The 13,732-nt window shown below is 48.0% G+C and overlaps 1 protein-coding gene across 1 annotated transcript in view; it reads right to left on the reverse strand.

Annotated features, from left to right (window-relative positions):
• Nucleotides 1-897: 897 nt before the first annotated feature.
• The window catches only part of kdrl (kinase insert domain receptor like), a 43,431-nt gene continuing 30,596 nt past the window's right edge, over nt 898-13,732 (reverse strand). The window contains exons 25-30 of the mRNA XM_062475750.1: nt 11,768-11,867; nt 7,895-8,000; nt 6,078-6,199; nt 5,203-5,281; nt 4,932-5,035; nt 898-3,253 (exon numbers count right to left, since the gene is read on the reverse strand). Of these exons, the coding sequence (XP_062331734.1) occupies nt 3,067-3,253; nt 4,932-5,035; nt 5,203-5,281; nt 6,078-6,199; nt 7,895-8,000; nt 11,768-11,867 (698 nt within the window). The 3' untranslated portion in view covers nt 898-3,066. The remainder of the gene's footprint in view (nt 3,254-4,931; nt 5,036-5,202; nt 5,282-6,077; nt 6,200-7,894; nt 8,001-11,767; nt 11,868-13,732) is intronic.

Here is a 13,732-nt window from a genome sequence, read left to right on the forward strand (position 1 = left end):
GCACTATTGGAGTACTATAGCTGGAGTACTATGTCTGTAGTATAGGGTGGTGTTCCTGTTTGTGTCTGCATGGAAACGTCCTAGGATAGGTGTGTGCAGACACGCAAGCTTGTTTTGTTTGAGACTGCAACAAATGATAGTCCTTTGGCCCCCTCTTCCCTAACACCCCGTCGTCCCTCTCAAACATCCTTCCCTTGTTTGTTTACATCCCATCTTCCGGAATCAGCTTACATCGGACTTGTCTTGAGATTTCAATAACTCATTCCGTGGGTCCTATTGAAGGAAAGAGATTGTTTTCGAAATGGCTATCACCCGCCTCACCTTTACTGTAAACATAGTGAGTCTCACAGTGAGGGTGATGAGCGGAGACAGCTGAGAGCCCAACCTGTCCTGTGGTGGGCCCCCAGAGGGAACACAAACTCCTGCCAGTAACCAGGGGAATGGCGGCCCCATAGGAAGCCCCACTGGATGGCTCCCCCGGTCGCCAGCAGGATGATGAAGAACCGCTTCCTGTCCTGCCAGGAGGGGGCATTGTCCTGGTGACAGACAGGCTGCCGACACCGTGTCCCGCTCAGGAAGCGTGTCTCTCTCAGTGTCCGAGGAACAGGAGGAGGGGCATATGCTGATGACTCATCTCCGCATTCCAAGCCACACAGGGCACATTTTTATCTTGACCTAAAACTGGGTTTGGGCTAGGTGATCATATTGCATAGTAACTTGCACAAAAAGTATGTAGCCATTTAAGCTTGCCCTACATGCATTTAACATTTGATATGTTGCCGTACACACATGATGTTTTATATTGAACTGAGGTGCCACCACAGCTGTCCTGGTTTCAAGCTTAACGTCTTGACAGCAAGAAGACTGAAATGATAAACAATTACTGGGCAAAGCAGTAATGTATAAATATATAAATCTTTATTTATTCACTTACTTCTTATGCATGGTTAATAAAAATACATTTGGAGTAAAAAAAATCAGTATTTGAAAACATCAGTGCATACACTTTCCTCTCCACAATGGACACAACCACCAATCAATCCACAAAAACAAAGATGAATTTGGAAATATCTATGGATCAAGGGAAATGGTTTATACTAAACCATGGAATACTGGACTGGTTGAACCCTTACAGTTTACTGATTGATAAGCAGAAGCCTGCTACTCTCCTATGTGTGAGAAAACACGAGCTGGACTATTACCTGGTATGACTGGAATACATTTGACCCCACTAGTGTCAATTCTTTGAATTGTTCTTCATGTGAGAGATAACAGGCTCCAGGGTCAAAGTTATTGGCTAAAGGTTAGAGAGTTTAACAGTGACCAGTATAGTGACCAGGGCTGCGTTTCCCGATAACGATGGATCGTAGCAACGATCGAGCAAAAAACGAAACCATCGATATTTCTTACGTGCGTTTCCCAAACATGCTCGTAAGGAGTAGGCTAATGTATGCACTTTCAAGAGTTACGAATTTTGAAGAGACACTTTAGCTACGATGTCTTTAGGAACGGCCCGTAAAACTAAGATTCGTCCTACGATGGATTCTACGATCAATTTAGGCTTACGACGCTTTCGGGAAACGCACCCCAGCCTGGTTCTAACAACACATTTAGGATTCCTGCCTGCCCTGCAAGTTATAGTAACAGTTTTTACACAAAACAATGGATCAGAAATATAATATTTACATTATACATATTCCTGCAAACAACAGTATTTTCTTTCATTTTGCTTATGTAGTTATTGTTTATACAGCAGTGTAAACAGTATATAAATCTAGAATTAAACACAGGACTGTTACTAATGTCTTGTTACTGAGGTGGCAGTTGGTCCAAACCCTTGGGTTAAGTTTCCAGTGTGAAAAGTGTGAGTAAAATGTGATCTGGATTAATAAGTAACAACCTAACGCTATAATCTAAACAAAGTATGCATAGTTTATTTGACTAGTGCTTTCAGAGTCACACACTTCATATTAAATTCTAATCTAAGAACATTTTTCTTACTAGCTTTGTACACAATAAAATAAACAACTCTGTGTGGTTCTCTCATATCATCGCTCTCCCTTCCCCTTCTCACTCTTCCGTAACAGAAATATGCAGAGTTGCTTTCTTCTGGAGGTGGACCGTATCAGTATAGGAGAAGGAATCCAAATGTAACTCTTCATTCAAAATGGCTTCACGGTAGAGATGCAGTGTTAAGTATGAATCCGTAAGGTCCCAGGTTCTGATCTAAACTGATCAAGAGGCTTGGACATGGCTGGATGCCTCACACATTACACAATACTATTCCGAACCGCTTTTTACAAAATTCATGGGTTTTAGCCAAATTTCTGAATACTACTTAAAAATATCCACATTCTGACCGGACTATCTCCATAAACTTATATTAATGACAAATATATAAAATAATAGAATAACAAATTACTTTCCAGTTTCCAATCTATAGAATATTTGTACAGAAATAAAATGGCATCACTAAAAACTAAAAGCGCCTCAATCAAACCCTCTCCTTTAATCTCTGTAAGGCTTACAGGCTCCTTAACACCTCCCTCGGTTACCGATTAACCTTCCATTAATACATCAAGGGATTTTGTTTCATTCATTTGCACTTCACTGAGTTCACAGTAGACTGAAGGAATACCTGAGTCTGTCTTTAGCTGTATCTGTAGTATCACAGTGGAGAATGGAGGAGGCCAGCAGCACGTGGATGGATCTCTGGACAGACAGACACATATCGACAGGCGGACATTAAGACTTCATGCAGAACTAAGGAGTCTAGGACTCCAGAGCTCTCTTTCTCCAGTAGAGTAGGCAATGGCTGTCTCACAGTCCTAGCAACAAGCCCACCATAGCGTCTCTCAAACTTGTTTTTCTCTCAAGACTTGACCCGAGAGGAAACACTGAAAAGGATGTTAAAAGAGAAGGAGGCTGTGGTGGTTTATGATGCTTTGCTGTGAAGTCCAGACACAGGAAACAAAGGAGAAGTCCCTAAGGCTATAAGTCAGATTGTACAGGGCAGAGGGCTGGGCTGTGGTCGGGTGGGTGGGTCGTAGTAGCTGGGTGGGGGGGTTACACAGGTGGGGTGGAGTAGCGCACCACATAGTTGTAGTCGGGGGGCGGGCTGTGGCACTCCAGGCCAGGGTCCAGGGCCGAGTCGTTCAGGCTGAAGTCCAGAGAGGGGACGGGGGGTGAGTACTTCTCCCCCTTCTCTCCCTCCGTGAGCACCGACTCCTTGCTCTTACTCACAGCTTTCATCCTGGAGGCAAAGAGATGCACCAGAGTTAGGGTTTACCAGACAGATACAGACAATAAACCACTTTATACAATATAACACTAATCATTGTGTTCAATAGTAGGGCCAAGTATTTTTTCCAAAGTGAGGCCACAAGTTATTTTCTGGTCACGTTTTGAGGAAAAACGGTTGACTGCAGACACAAGTGATGCAATCCATGATTCTACGCCTGTCTTCCTGCTGTGTACTACTTCTGTTACTGTAAATGATCAGAATATGACTAATGACTCTCCATTGTGTCCATGTTCCTAAGGCTTCCCTGAATTTGCTGGGGCCAGTGGGGTAAAACTCACACTTCACTGACTCCACTGAATAGACCCACTGGAGAAATTACACTGTAGAAGAAATTACATTCTAAAATTGATTAGATCCATTTGTATACGTGCGTCAAGTCCAGACAACAATAGTGTAGACACCAAACGTTATGCATATCTGATAGCATTTTGGGAGGGCAGGCGGTCTGAGTAGATCTGTGCCTACTGTCAGTACCCCCTTCCCAGCATGATGAATCATGCAGCGTCAAGAAAGTAGGGCTGTATTAAAGTGTGTGCATGTGTGTGTGTGGGTGTGACAATGGTTGCTGAGGGAAGGGGATACAGAATGTTTTTAATCAAAGGGAGACCTTGTGATATGTTCTTTGAGGGTTCCAGAGTGTCATTAATCACGCAGAAAGAGACCAGCTCCATACATTCATGCCCCACTCCTCTCACAGATGTTTTCATGTCCTTGTTTTGACAGTTTAGGATTTGGCATTTTGGGTTGGTTTGCCTTGATAGCTGTACTTGCTTGTTTTCATATGTCTTGCTGCTCTACTTTAAGTCTAACACAAACAAATGACGTCTCGGAATGTGAGAGTTTGAAGGTTTTTAACTCAGCGTAGGTCATGATTACGGTTTCTTGTAGGTTACAAAAAAAAGTTTTCAGTTTTGTGCAATGGTGGAGTCAAGGGCTTTGACCTTGAAGGTGAAGGTGAACCCTGCCATAGGTTGCTGTTCCCTACAATAAATCAGACATACATAATCTATACAGAGCGCATGGCTCTTGTCAATGGGGAAACATCCATCATGGAACGTTATCTTGTGATTTTAACATCATCTTTGAGCCTGCATTATCTGCTCTGCTCCAAATGTGGTGTACTGGTGGTTGCATCTGATATCTTCACTTTCCAACACTAAACCAGGCAGCTACAGGGTGTGAAACACGGCCTCCGTTCAACCGCTAAAGAACAACTTGGTAAGTGGAGGGTCTGAGGATATCTCAATCAGGCCAAGCTGCCTTTTTTTAGGAGTTTTAGTGCACCTCCTAAAAACACCCGAAGACAATTCCACTCCACTTTTGTTGTCTGTGTCTTGGGTCATACCCTTGGGGCAAGGTCTGTCTCACCAGCCCTCTGTCTCTGAATCTCTCGCATGGTTTCTTTTGACAAAAGGCAAAACCATTCATTGACGTTTGAGGAGTGAAAGAGACTGTGTGTGTAATATGTGTGTGTGTGTACGTCAATCCCAACGTCTACATTCCAGCCCAGCAGGTGGGTATCCAGGGCTTGGTGAGCACACTGCTTATCCCAGTGGATGTGTGTGTGTGTGTTTGTGCTGTCAGTGACACGTGGTGGACATCATAATGGGGGATCAGGTGTACTCACGCCAGGGCCATGATGCTGAGGGGTCGTCCTGCCAGCGACTCCAGACGCTTCAGAGTGCTCATGTCATCAGAGGACAAGCCCATCCCACTGTCGGACTGGCTCCCCTACACAGGTAGAGAGAGGGGGGCGATAGAGAGAGAGACATATGGTGAATGGAAAGTTAGTACCAAAAAAGAAACAGAGAAAAACAAACTCCAGTCACTGAAATGTCAGATGTTTGTTGCCAACTAATTGGGGGTGGTTGTAAGTGCAAGGGGTTTGAGTCTTCTACCTCGTTGCTCTCAGTTGTCCCATTCTCCATAGTAACCTCATCAAAGGTTTTCACACTAGCTGGCCGGATCTTAATGTTCCTGGAGTGGGAAGATTTCAGAGTCAGATCCCAAAACATCTAAAACCGCTCACGTCAGTACATTCCAATACAGGCGCCAAAAAGTGGAGTTGAAAAACACAACAGCCGTAACATTATCAATTCAATCAACAATTAAATGGTGTCAGAGACACCATATTTATTTTACTGTTCAACACTGCGAATCAACAGGCTGCTCAATTCAACTTACAGGATAACTGTCATTAATGCATTTCAACACCTTCTCAATAATAAAGTCGTAGGACTTGGGAAAATACAAAGGCTTGACAAATATTTTCTTAAGTAGACATAAATCTAGAACCAGGGGTCTGTGGTTTCGGAGGAAATTCCTTGAAGGGGCCACAATGCTACAGATTCTCTGGCCAACAGACTGCCAGCGCACATATTCCTTATCAAAAGTCAATCAGGGTTTCCATTGTTCTTGACGACAGACCTAAATACAGTCCTCTCACAGCCAGGTCTGGACACCACATGAACGTAACAGCAGAATGTGGTGTGTTTTGGATAAGGTACAGAAGAGAGTGAGAGTGAAAATATACTGTGCTCTGTTCTGCAGTGTAGCAAACTTTCCAAAAACCTCAATTCCTTTGCTGGAATAGTAAACAATTTGTATGTGTGATTACATGATGTGTTCAAAGTCTTTCTTTCTTCTTACTTTCCTCACTCTCTCTCCCTCCCTCCCCACCTCTCGCACCCTCCCTCCTTTCCTTTCTCTCAGTAGCTCCCTCCCTCTCACCCCCTACCTCTCACCCACTCCCTTCCTCCCCCCCCGTCCTCACCAGTTGCCCCCAGAGTCGCGCTGCGAGAGCGGCCGGGTGGACGTCTCGTCGGAGGGCGTCGGGCTGGAGGCGTCTGCCTCCTGGGGCAGCAGGGTGTTGATGGGGATGTAATGCTTCCCTTCCTGTACAAGACAGAACGAGGAGACAAAACCCGTCAGACCACGGGCTGCTGATACACTGCGGCATGACAGAAAACACATGTGAGGAGAAGCGAAGCTTCGGGATATATGGGGCAATGCTGCCTGCGTGCTACACAAACACCCCAGGCCTGCAGACGGCCTCGGCAGCGGGCCAAAGAAACCAGGGTCACGCCTAATAAATCCAAGGTGGAATGCCTGCGGGCCTCAGACGAGGCAAGGTGGTGATGCTGCAGGAGACAGGCGGGCCGGTAGCCTGGAAAGACCTGAGTCAGTCAGTAACCAGAGGAGGTCCATGTGACAGACCTATATTCATGGAGGAGAGCTCAGATCCTCTGCTGTGCTCTCTGCGCCGGCAGGACCGTTTCCCACAGCGATGGCTTTTAGCTTGAGCGATATGCTATGTTCCACTGTGTGTGTTTTATGGGATGAGCTGCCTGGCTTGACTGCCTTATGACTTTAAGGCAGTCAAGACTTTAAAATGACCGCTTCAGTCTGGGCTAATGCAGTCCCCGTGTCCACTTTACTGTGTCTGCAGCTAGTTTACTCTCTAGACCAGAGCGTGGCCTCGTGAACAAGTCGCACTGGGAGCATGGCTATACTATAGGGCTCTTTATTGTCTCAACCATTCTCTCTGAGATGTAAACCCAACAAAACATGTTTTGGCATTTAATGACTTAATCCAAACTTATTGTTCCCAGTGGGGAAACGGGCCAATTTTCCATCAGCGATCCTAATCGCTGCTTTCCTACTTTTATCTGGATTTCCATTCTTCTTAATATGTCATTGTTGTTCCTCTACCGCAAAACCAGCCCCATCCCTACTTCAAACTGTTCTCTGGGATTTTATGTATTTTGTATCAATGTGTTGTTTATATTAATCAATCATGCTTGAGGCTGGTGAAAGAGTGAATCACTTGTAATGTGAAGAAAGGGATCACAGGATTACAGGGATTCCGTGTCACAACCAACTGAATTATTCCATCTTCTATCATCTGGACATCTCAGGAGATCAGTTAGTTTGTACTGAAATAGGATAATCCCTAGTGCATAGCTGATGTTACAGTCCTAATATATGGCCAGTGCTCTTATGTTCTCTTATTTATTTTTACAATTTACAACCCACCCCACCTGAAGAACTACAGTCTCAAATCAAGCACATTTGCTCAAACACACAGCCGCTTATCTCACGTCATGCTAGTAGTACAACAGTTTTTCCTAAGCTTTTGAAGTGCAGTTCCTCTCAGGGTGAACTCTAGCTTGTTCAAAGGCAGCCGAGAGACAGTGTTGATGGCGACTTCCCCCCTGCTACTCTAAGCACCCCCCAGAGCCAGAGACCCCCCACCCCTTGCATAGTCTTCAGGCAGTCACAACAGACACTCGGCTTCCTGAATGTTTGCTATGTGAGCAGCACACCAGCTCATCTCCTCCAGTCCGAGTGACTAATTCAGGCTTTGCAAAGGCGAAACAAGGGCGGATGCTTAGGCTGCTGTTTTGTGGCGGTCGAAGGCATATACTCTCTGTCGCAACACCGTTTCGAATGAGTTTATTGCTTAAGCTACAGATGTATTGTAGCTCAGTTGTATTTGTTTGAAATAATACAATCAGACAGATGCGGGGGGCGGACAGACAGGCATAATTGGCTCCTTAAGAAGTCAATGGGTGTGTTTGTCTGTCTCACCTGTTGCACGCTGGCCTGGAGCAGGTCTCCCAGACTCTCCACCAGCTCCATGAAGGTGGGCCTGTCCCCCGGCTCCCCCTGCCAGCAGTCCAGCATGGTCTGGTATCTGAAAAAACACACATCATTTCATCTATCACATTGAATCAGACACAAACACGCATACAATTACAGTACATGACACTCAACATCTGGAGCACATATCCATTCCATGTTCATGGAATCCCTCCTATTCACATTGGAGATAACCATATACCGGAAGCCTATGAGTTGCTCCTCTGAGCTGTGGTGAGAGTGAGGTGGAAACAGACAGCCTCCTCCACTCATTGTCCCACAACCAGGACAGCTCTGACTGACAGCTACCCCAGCTGCACTGGGCCTCATCACCGCACAGACCGTAACATGTGGAGCCTGACACAGACTTGACCTGTTGGTGAGCCACTTCTCCATCTACTCTCATCTCATACACTCAGATACATCGAATCCTTTATTTTCCACAGACTCTGTGGACTCGGTCTCTGGGTTTTCTCTGCTTCCATGCTGGTGTGTGAACATTAGGAGAGCAGGGAGCCCCCTCAGGTCTCTGACGGCCTGTCAGCGTCTCTGCTGCCCGGCACTTCCTACGACAGTGGACGCTGTAGCTCACGTCCCGTCGGATCTAAAGACGGAGCTCGGAGGCTGCAGTTTCAATCAAGTCTCCCTCTCGTTCGCAGGCTGGTGAATGAGATCCTCGTTCTGCTGATGGACCCATATCCCGTTTCTCCTCGTCCTCGTCCCCCTGAAAGCTCCAGCTCCTAGCTTTAGGTAAACAAAGCCAGGTGCCCATTAACTGCATAATGTTTCCCTGATTGGCACCAGATTGAGCCAATTTGGAATTCGGAGAAAATTACTGTAAAAAGCAGATGGTTCATTACTGCTCCCCCCTCCCCCCCCCCTCGCTGCCTCCTCACCGCTAACCTTCCCATCTGGGTTCAGGGCACCCAGACTCAGACCTTGGCTGTGAAGGGAGGCTCAGTCCCACTCAGGCTTGAGGAAGCAGCATGTCCCTGGCTCCCACGTTGGTGAGGCTCCCTGACCAGGTGGAGCGTCTCCTAACAGTGACAGGAAGGCCAGGGCCTCACCATCACCGCTCTGGCCCACACATCACCGAGGAGGAGGAGGGGGTCAGGGGGACGGGCTGTAGACACATTGTACGGCTGCACAATCTGAACCACATTTCCTGTCTGCTTCGTAATGGGAATAAATCGCTCCCCCCCCCCCCTGTTTTTCAAAAGGGTCTTCAGGGGATACGCTGTGGTGAGGCCATTGTGGTGGCGGAGTTTCTGAGCTCATTTCAACACCAGACTTGTGGAGGACAGCAGCGGGATGGCAGAAGGGGACATCCTCCTCTCCCAGAAGGGGACATCCTCCTCTCCCAGAGGGGGACATCCTCCTCTCCCAGAAGGGGACATCCTCCTCTCCCAGAAGGGGACATCCTCCTCTCCCAGAAGGGGACATCCTCCTCTCCCAGAGGGGGACATCCTCCTCTCCCAGAAGGGGACATCCTCCTCTCCCAGAAGGGGACATCCTCCTCTCCCAGAAGGGGACATCCTCCTCTCCCAGAGGGGGACATCCTCCTCTCCCAGAAGGGGACATCCTCCTCTCCCAGAGGGGGACATCCTCCTCTCCCAGAGGGGGACATCCTCCTCTCCCAGAAGGGGACATCCTCCTCTCCCAGAAGGGGACATCCTCCTCTCCCAGAAGGGGACATCCTCCTCTCCCAGAAGGGGACATCCTCCTCTCCCAGAGGGGGACATCCTCCTCTCCCAGAGGGGGACATCCTCCTCTCCCAGAAGGGGACATCCTCCTCTCCCAGAAGGGGACATCCTCCTCTCCCAGAGGGGGACATCCTCCTCTCCCAGAAGGGGACATCCTCCTCTCCCAGAAGGGGACATCCTCCTCTCCCAGAGGGGGACATCCTCCTCTCCCAGAGGGGGACATCCTCCTCTCCCAGAAGGGGACATCCTCCTCTCCCAGAGGGGGACATCCTCCTCTCCCAGAGGGGGACATCCTCCTCTCCCAGAGGGGGACATCCTCCTCTCCCAGAGGGGGACATCCTCCTCTCCCAGAAGGGGACATCCTCCTCTCCCAGAGGGGGACATCCTCCTCTCCCAGAAGGGGACATCCTCCTCTCCCAGAAGGGGACATCCTCCTCTCCCAGAGGGGGACATCCTCCAAAGGTTTGGCGCGCCTCGGGTGATGATGTACTGCCCACTACCCAGCGGCCCTCTTAGTCCTCCACATGACAGAGGATCAGGGTCAGAAAAGGAACCGCCGGGCCTCCACACAGACACGCGTGCACGCCCGCACACATGACTTGCATCAACTGAGGGGTTCTGCTCCTGTTGACTTGAGCCCATTATTCTCTCCTCTGCTTCCCATTTCCAGGGCTATCTGAAGGTCTTATCTTGGATTCTCAATAAGAGGCAGGTTGAACCTTCAGGTCCACTGGCAGAATAGCAGAAGCATATCTAGTTATCTTCTTTCCATATCTTTACACTGTCATGGAGTGCTTTGAAGCACAGTGGAAAGAATGGAATAGATCTGAGACTGGAACTTGGCACCAGTGGGTCTGAATCTCCAGGAGCATTTACTGCTGCTCCCCTGCTCTCTGAGAGACACCAGTCTGGGGCTGATTTGGCAGGTCGTCTCAAATCACCATCTCTCTGTCTGACTTGATGTGTCCATTCAATTGGCTCCAGTTGGCACAAGTTGCTTATACATTTTATCCGCCTCTTGATCATAGAGAGTTATAAAACACAAGTACAACAGTCATCCTTTCCAGAAGTGAGAGTCTGACTTCGAGGGGTCCCAAATGAAAACCAAACGCCATTCACACGCATAGATGTATCTGGGTACGTAAATGAGAATGTGAATGAGTACCATGCTGAGGAGGTGATTGTGATATCGTGATGGAGAGCAGGCTGCGGCTGTCTCTCTCCAGGCTCAGATGTGGTCTGCAGTCTACGACCAGGAGAGAGAGCCAGACCAGGCCCCCTTGTACAGCCACACCCCTGGAGAACACAGCAACCCCAGCCCCCCCCCTCCCAAAACCCTACATGTGGCTCCATGCTATACAGACAACCCTGATATCCCAGGAGCAGGAATGAGCAGCCCCTTCTCTAGATATTTGGTTTCAGCAGGGTACCAGTGGCATCAGGCTTCAGAGACCATGCCCACTGGGGGAGTATCCAGCCTCAGGCTCTCCTCCCCAAGGGACCAGCCCTGTGTGTGCTTCTGCCCCGGCCTCCCACCCCCTCCTCCCAGCCTCCCTCTTGGGGCCGCACTGCAGCCTTTAATGCCTGACTCGGTTACAGCCGCATCAATGTCACGTCGGAAAACAGATCTGTGCCCTGCACCTGATGGCCCACAGTTAACTGCCAATCAGGAGCTTACAAACCTCCCTTGTCTACACACTCAGGGCAGGATTACCCTTGATTCGTATCAGCACCTTGCTGGCCGTCAGCAAAGGCTTAAGGAGGGAAACTGGATACAAGGCCTTTTCTCTGATATATCGATATGTGAGGTTGTCTTTGTTGCTCTTGCCTCTCTGGCTCTGTGTAAAGACTTCTGCTAATGAATGACCCTCAGGAGACGCTAGGGACCTCAGGGAGATTGCAGAGGTAAACATGTTCTTCAAGTTTCAAGGCTTGAAGGAACACCAAGTTTGTTGTGGATGGGAGGAAAATAACTATTTGGCATGTAGGATAAACCTCCTGACAGGGTCATTCTTCACACTGCAAGCATGTGCATATATATCAGGTTCCTGTTCGACCTAGCGAGCTGTGAGGTAGTGTTGTTTCTATGATGGAGAGTTCTATTGGAGTTGACCCCTACATCTCAGAGGAGGAGTACTCTGGGGCTCTCATCCTGGTGCCGTCCTTCAGTCTGCAGCAGAACTCCTCATCTATCTGGAGGCCAGGGTACGGAGAGGCACCTGGAGGGGGGGGAGAGAGAGAGACAGAGAGAGAGTGTGAAAGAGTAAAATAAGAGCACAGAATGAGAGGGAGAGAGAGAGAGAGAGAGAGGGAGAGAGGGAGGCAGAGTGAGTGAGAGAGAGGGAAAGAGAGAGAAAGGGAGAAAGAGAGAGTGAGAGGGAGAGAGACAGAGAGAGAGAGAGAGAGAGAGAGAGAGAGAGAGAGAGAAAGGGAGAAAGAGAGAGTGAGAGGGAGAGAGGTAGAGAGAGAGAGAGAGAGAGAGAGAGGGAGAGAGTGTGAGAGAGTGAGAGGGAGAGAGAGAGAGAGAGAGAGAGGGAGAAAGAGAGAGACAGTGTGAGAGAGAGGGATAAAGGAAGAAAAAGAACAGACAAGGTTATCAGACACTTCCATCTGCCATTCAGGAAGGCTTTGGTTCTTCAAGGAGATTAGAGGAGAAAAATCCCCTAAAGGGGCAGGGTTTATCAGCCATATAGAAACATCTCAATAGACAGACAGATATTAAGCCAACCTGTATCACTAGTTCATAACAGTTGGGTTTGGAAAAATATTACATACGCTATGTAATCCATAAAAAGTCCTGACTCATGAAACAATATTTTCATGTACCCGTCTGGGATACCAGACAGGGTATCAGATAGCAGTTAATGCTTCCTTGTACTTTGTGCTGTATGTATAAACAATGAGTCTTCGACGCATGACATCAACTAGAATGATCTATTTCATGATTTCATTTCTGCCTCCACTTTAGATGCTCATTACAAATATGCTGACGGCTGTGAATTGTGACTGATGTCAGAAATGAATAACAGGGTGGAGTTTAGGTTATGGCGCCTAAACTAACAAGGCAGGGAAATAGAAACCCCAAGACAAAAGTTTTTTGATGTTCACATCACAATCTGCATAAGCAGGCAGGCGCCTTGGGACTGACGCAAACTCTTGACCTCCCAACACTCCAGTTACCACGCTCACTGTTTGACGTTTTTTTTTCCTGCTCACTCCATTTCCTAATTTATCTTTGTGAGTTAACGTCGCCCAGATGTGAGAGCGAGAGCTGTGAGGCTGAACGCAACACTGTCTCTGGACTTTGTCCATGTGTGGGCGCTTGTGTGTGCAGAAGTGCGCTCACAGGACGGACAAAGACAAGGAAAGAAACTGGAAAACGGAGAGCGTGTGAAAAGTTGTGCCTCGCGTCTTGAAGAACGTTCAATTTCACACTTTTAACTGTACAGTGGATTACTCAGCTCTGTGGCAGCAGTTCAAGTTGAGTACAAACAAACCTAAACCCCTGAATCAATCCAAGGCTCTTTCCTTTGAACGTTCACTCGTGACAGTGTTCCTGCTTCCTACGGGGACACAGGGACACACAATATGTCATGCTGAGTCTTGCTATAGAAATGCTTGGTTGGGGCCACTGCACGCTGCATAGCCTGTCATAGGCCAACGTACAAAGCCGCCTTGAAGGTTGCAGCGGTTTCACAGTGGGGGGCAAACATTTACATTGATAGGCTGCTTGGTTACAAGTCTTTGCATTGCTGGCCGGGGGAGAAACTGTCAGCTTTAAATGGGAGGTATTCTTTCTTTTTAACGGTCCTTGTCTGTGATAAAACTCCCACTTGAAGTTCCCTCAAGTTTTTTGCACTGGGCAATGGAAATAGTTTTGTCATGTGGACAACATGAGCTCGCTCTGTCCCCAAGACTCAATTACGACATGGCAAAAGCCAGCTATCAGCCAGGGCATCTGGAGGAGCCTTTAGCTGAGGGGGCTATTAGCTAACCAAGCACTACATCTCTACACTGAACTTTCAAGAGAGAGCTCTCCTTAACACTCCGATTGGACGGTGCTTAAAATGGAGAACGTATATGG

This window comes from Osmerus eperlanus, chromosome 13 (assembly GCF_963692335.1).
Source record: "Osmerus eperlanus chromosome 13, fOsmEpe2.1, whole genome shotgun sequence".
NCBI lineage: Eukaryota > Metazoa > Chordata > Actinopteri > Osmeriformes > Osmeridae > Osmerus > Osmerus eperlanus.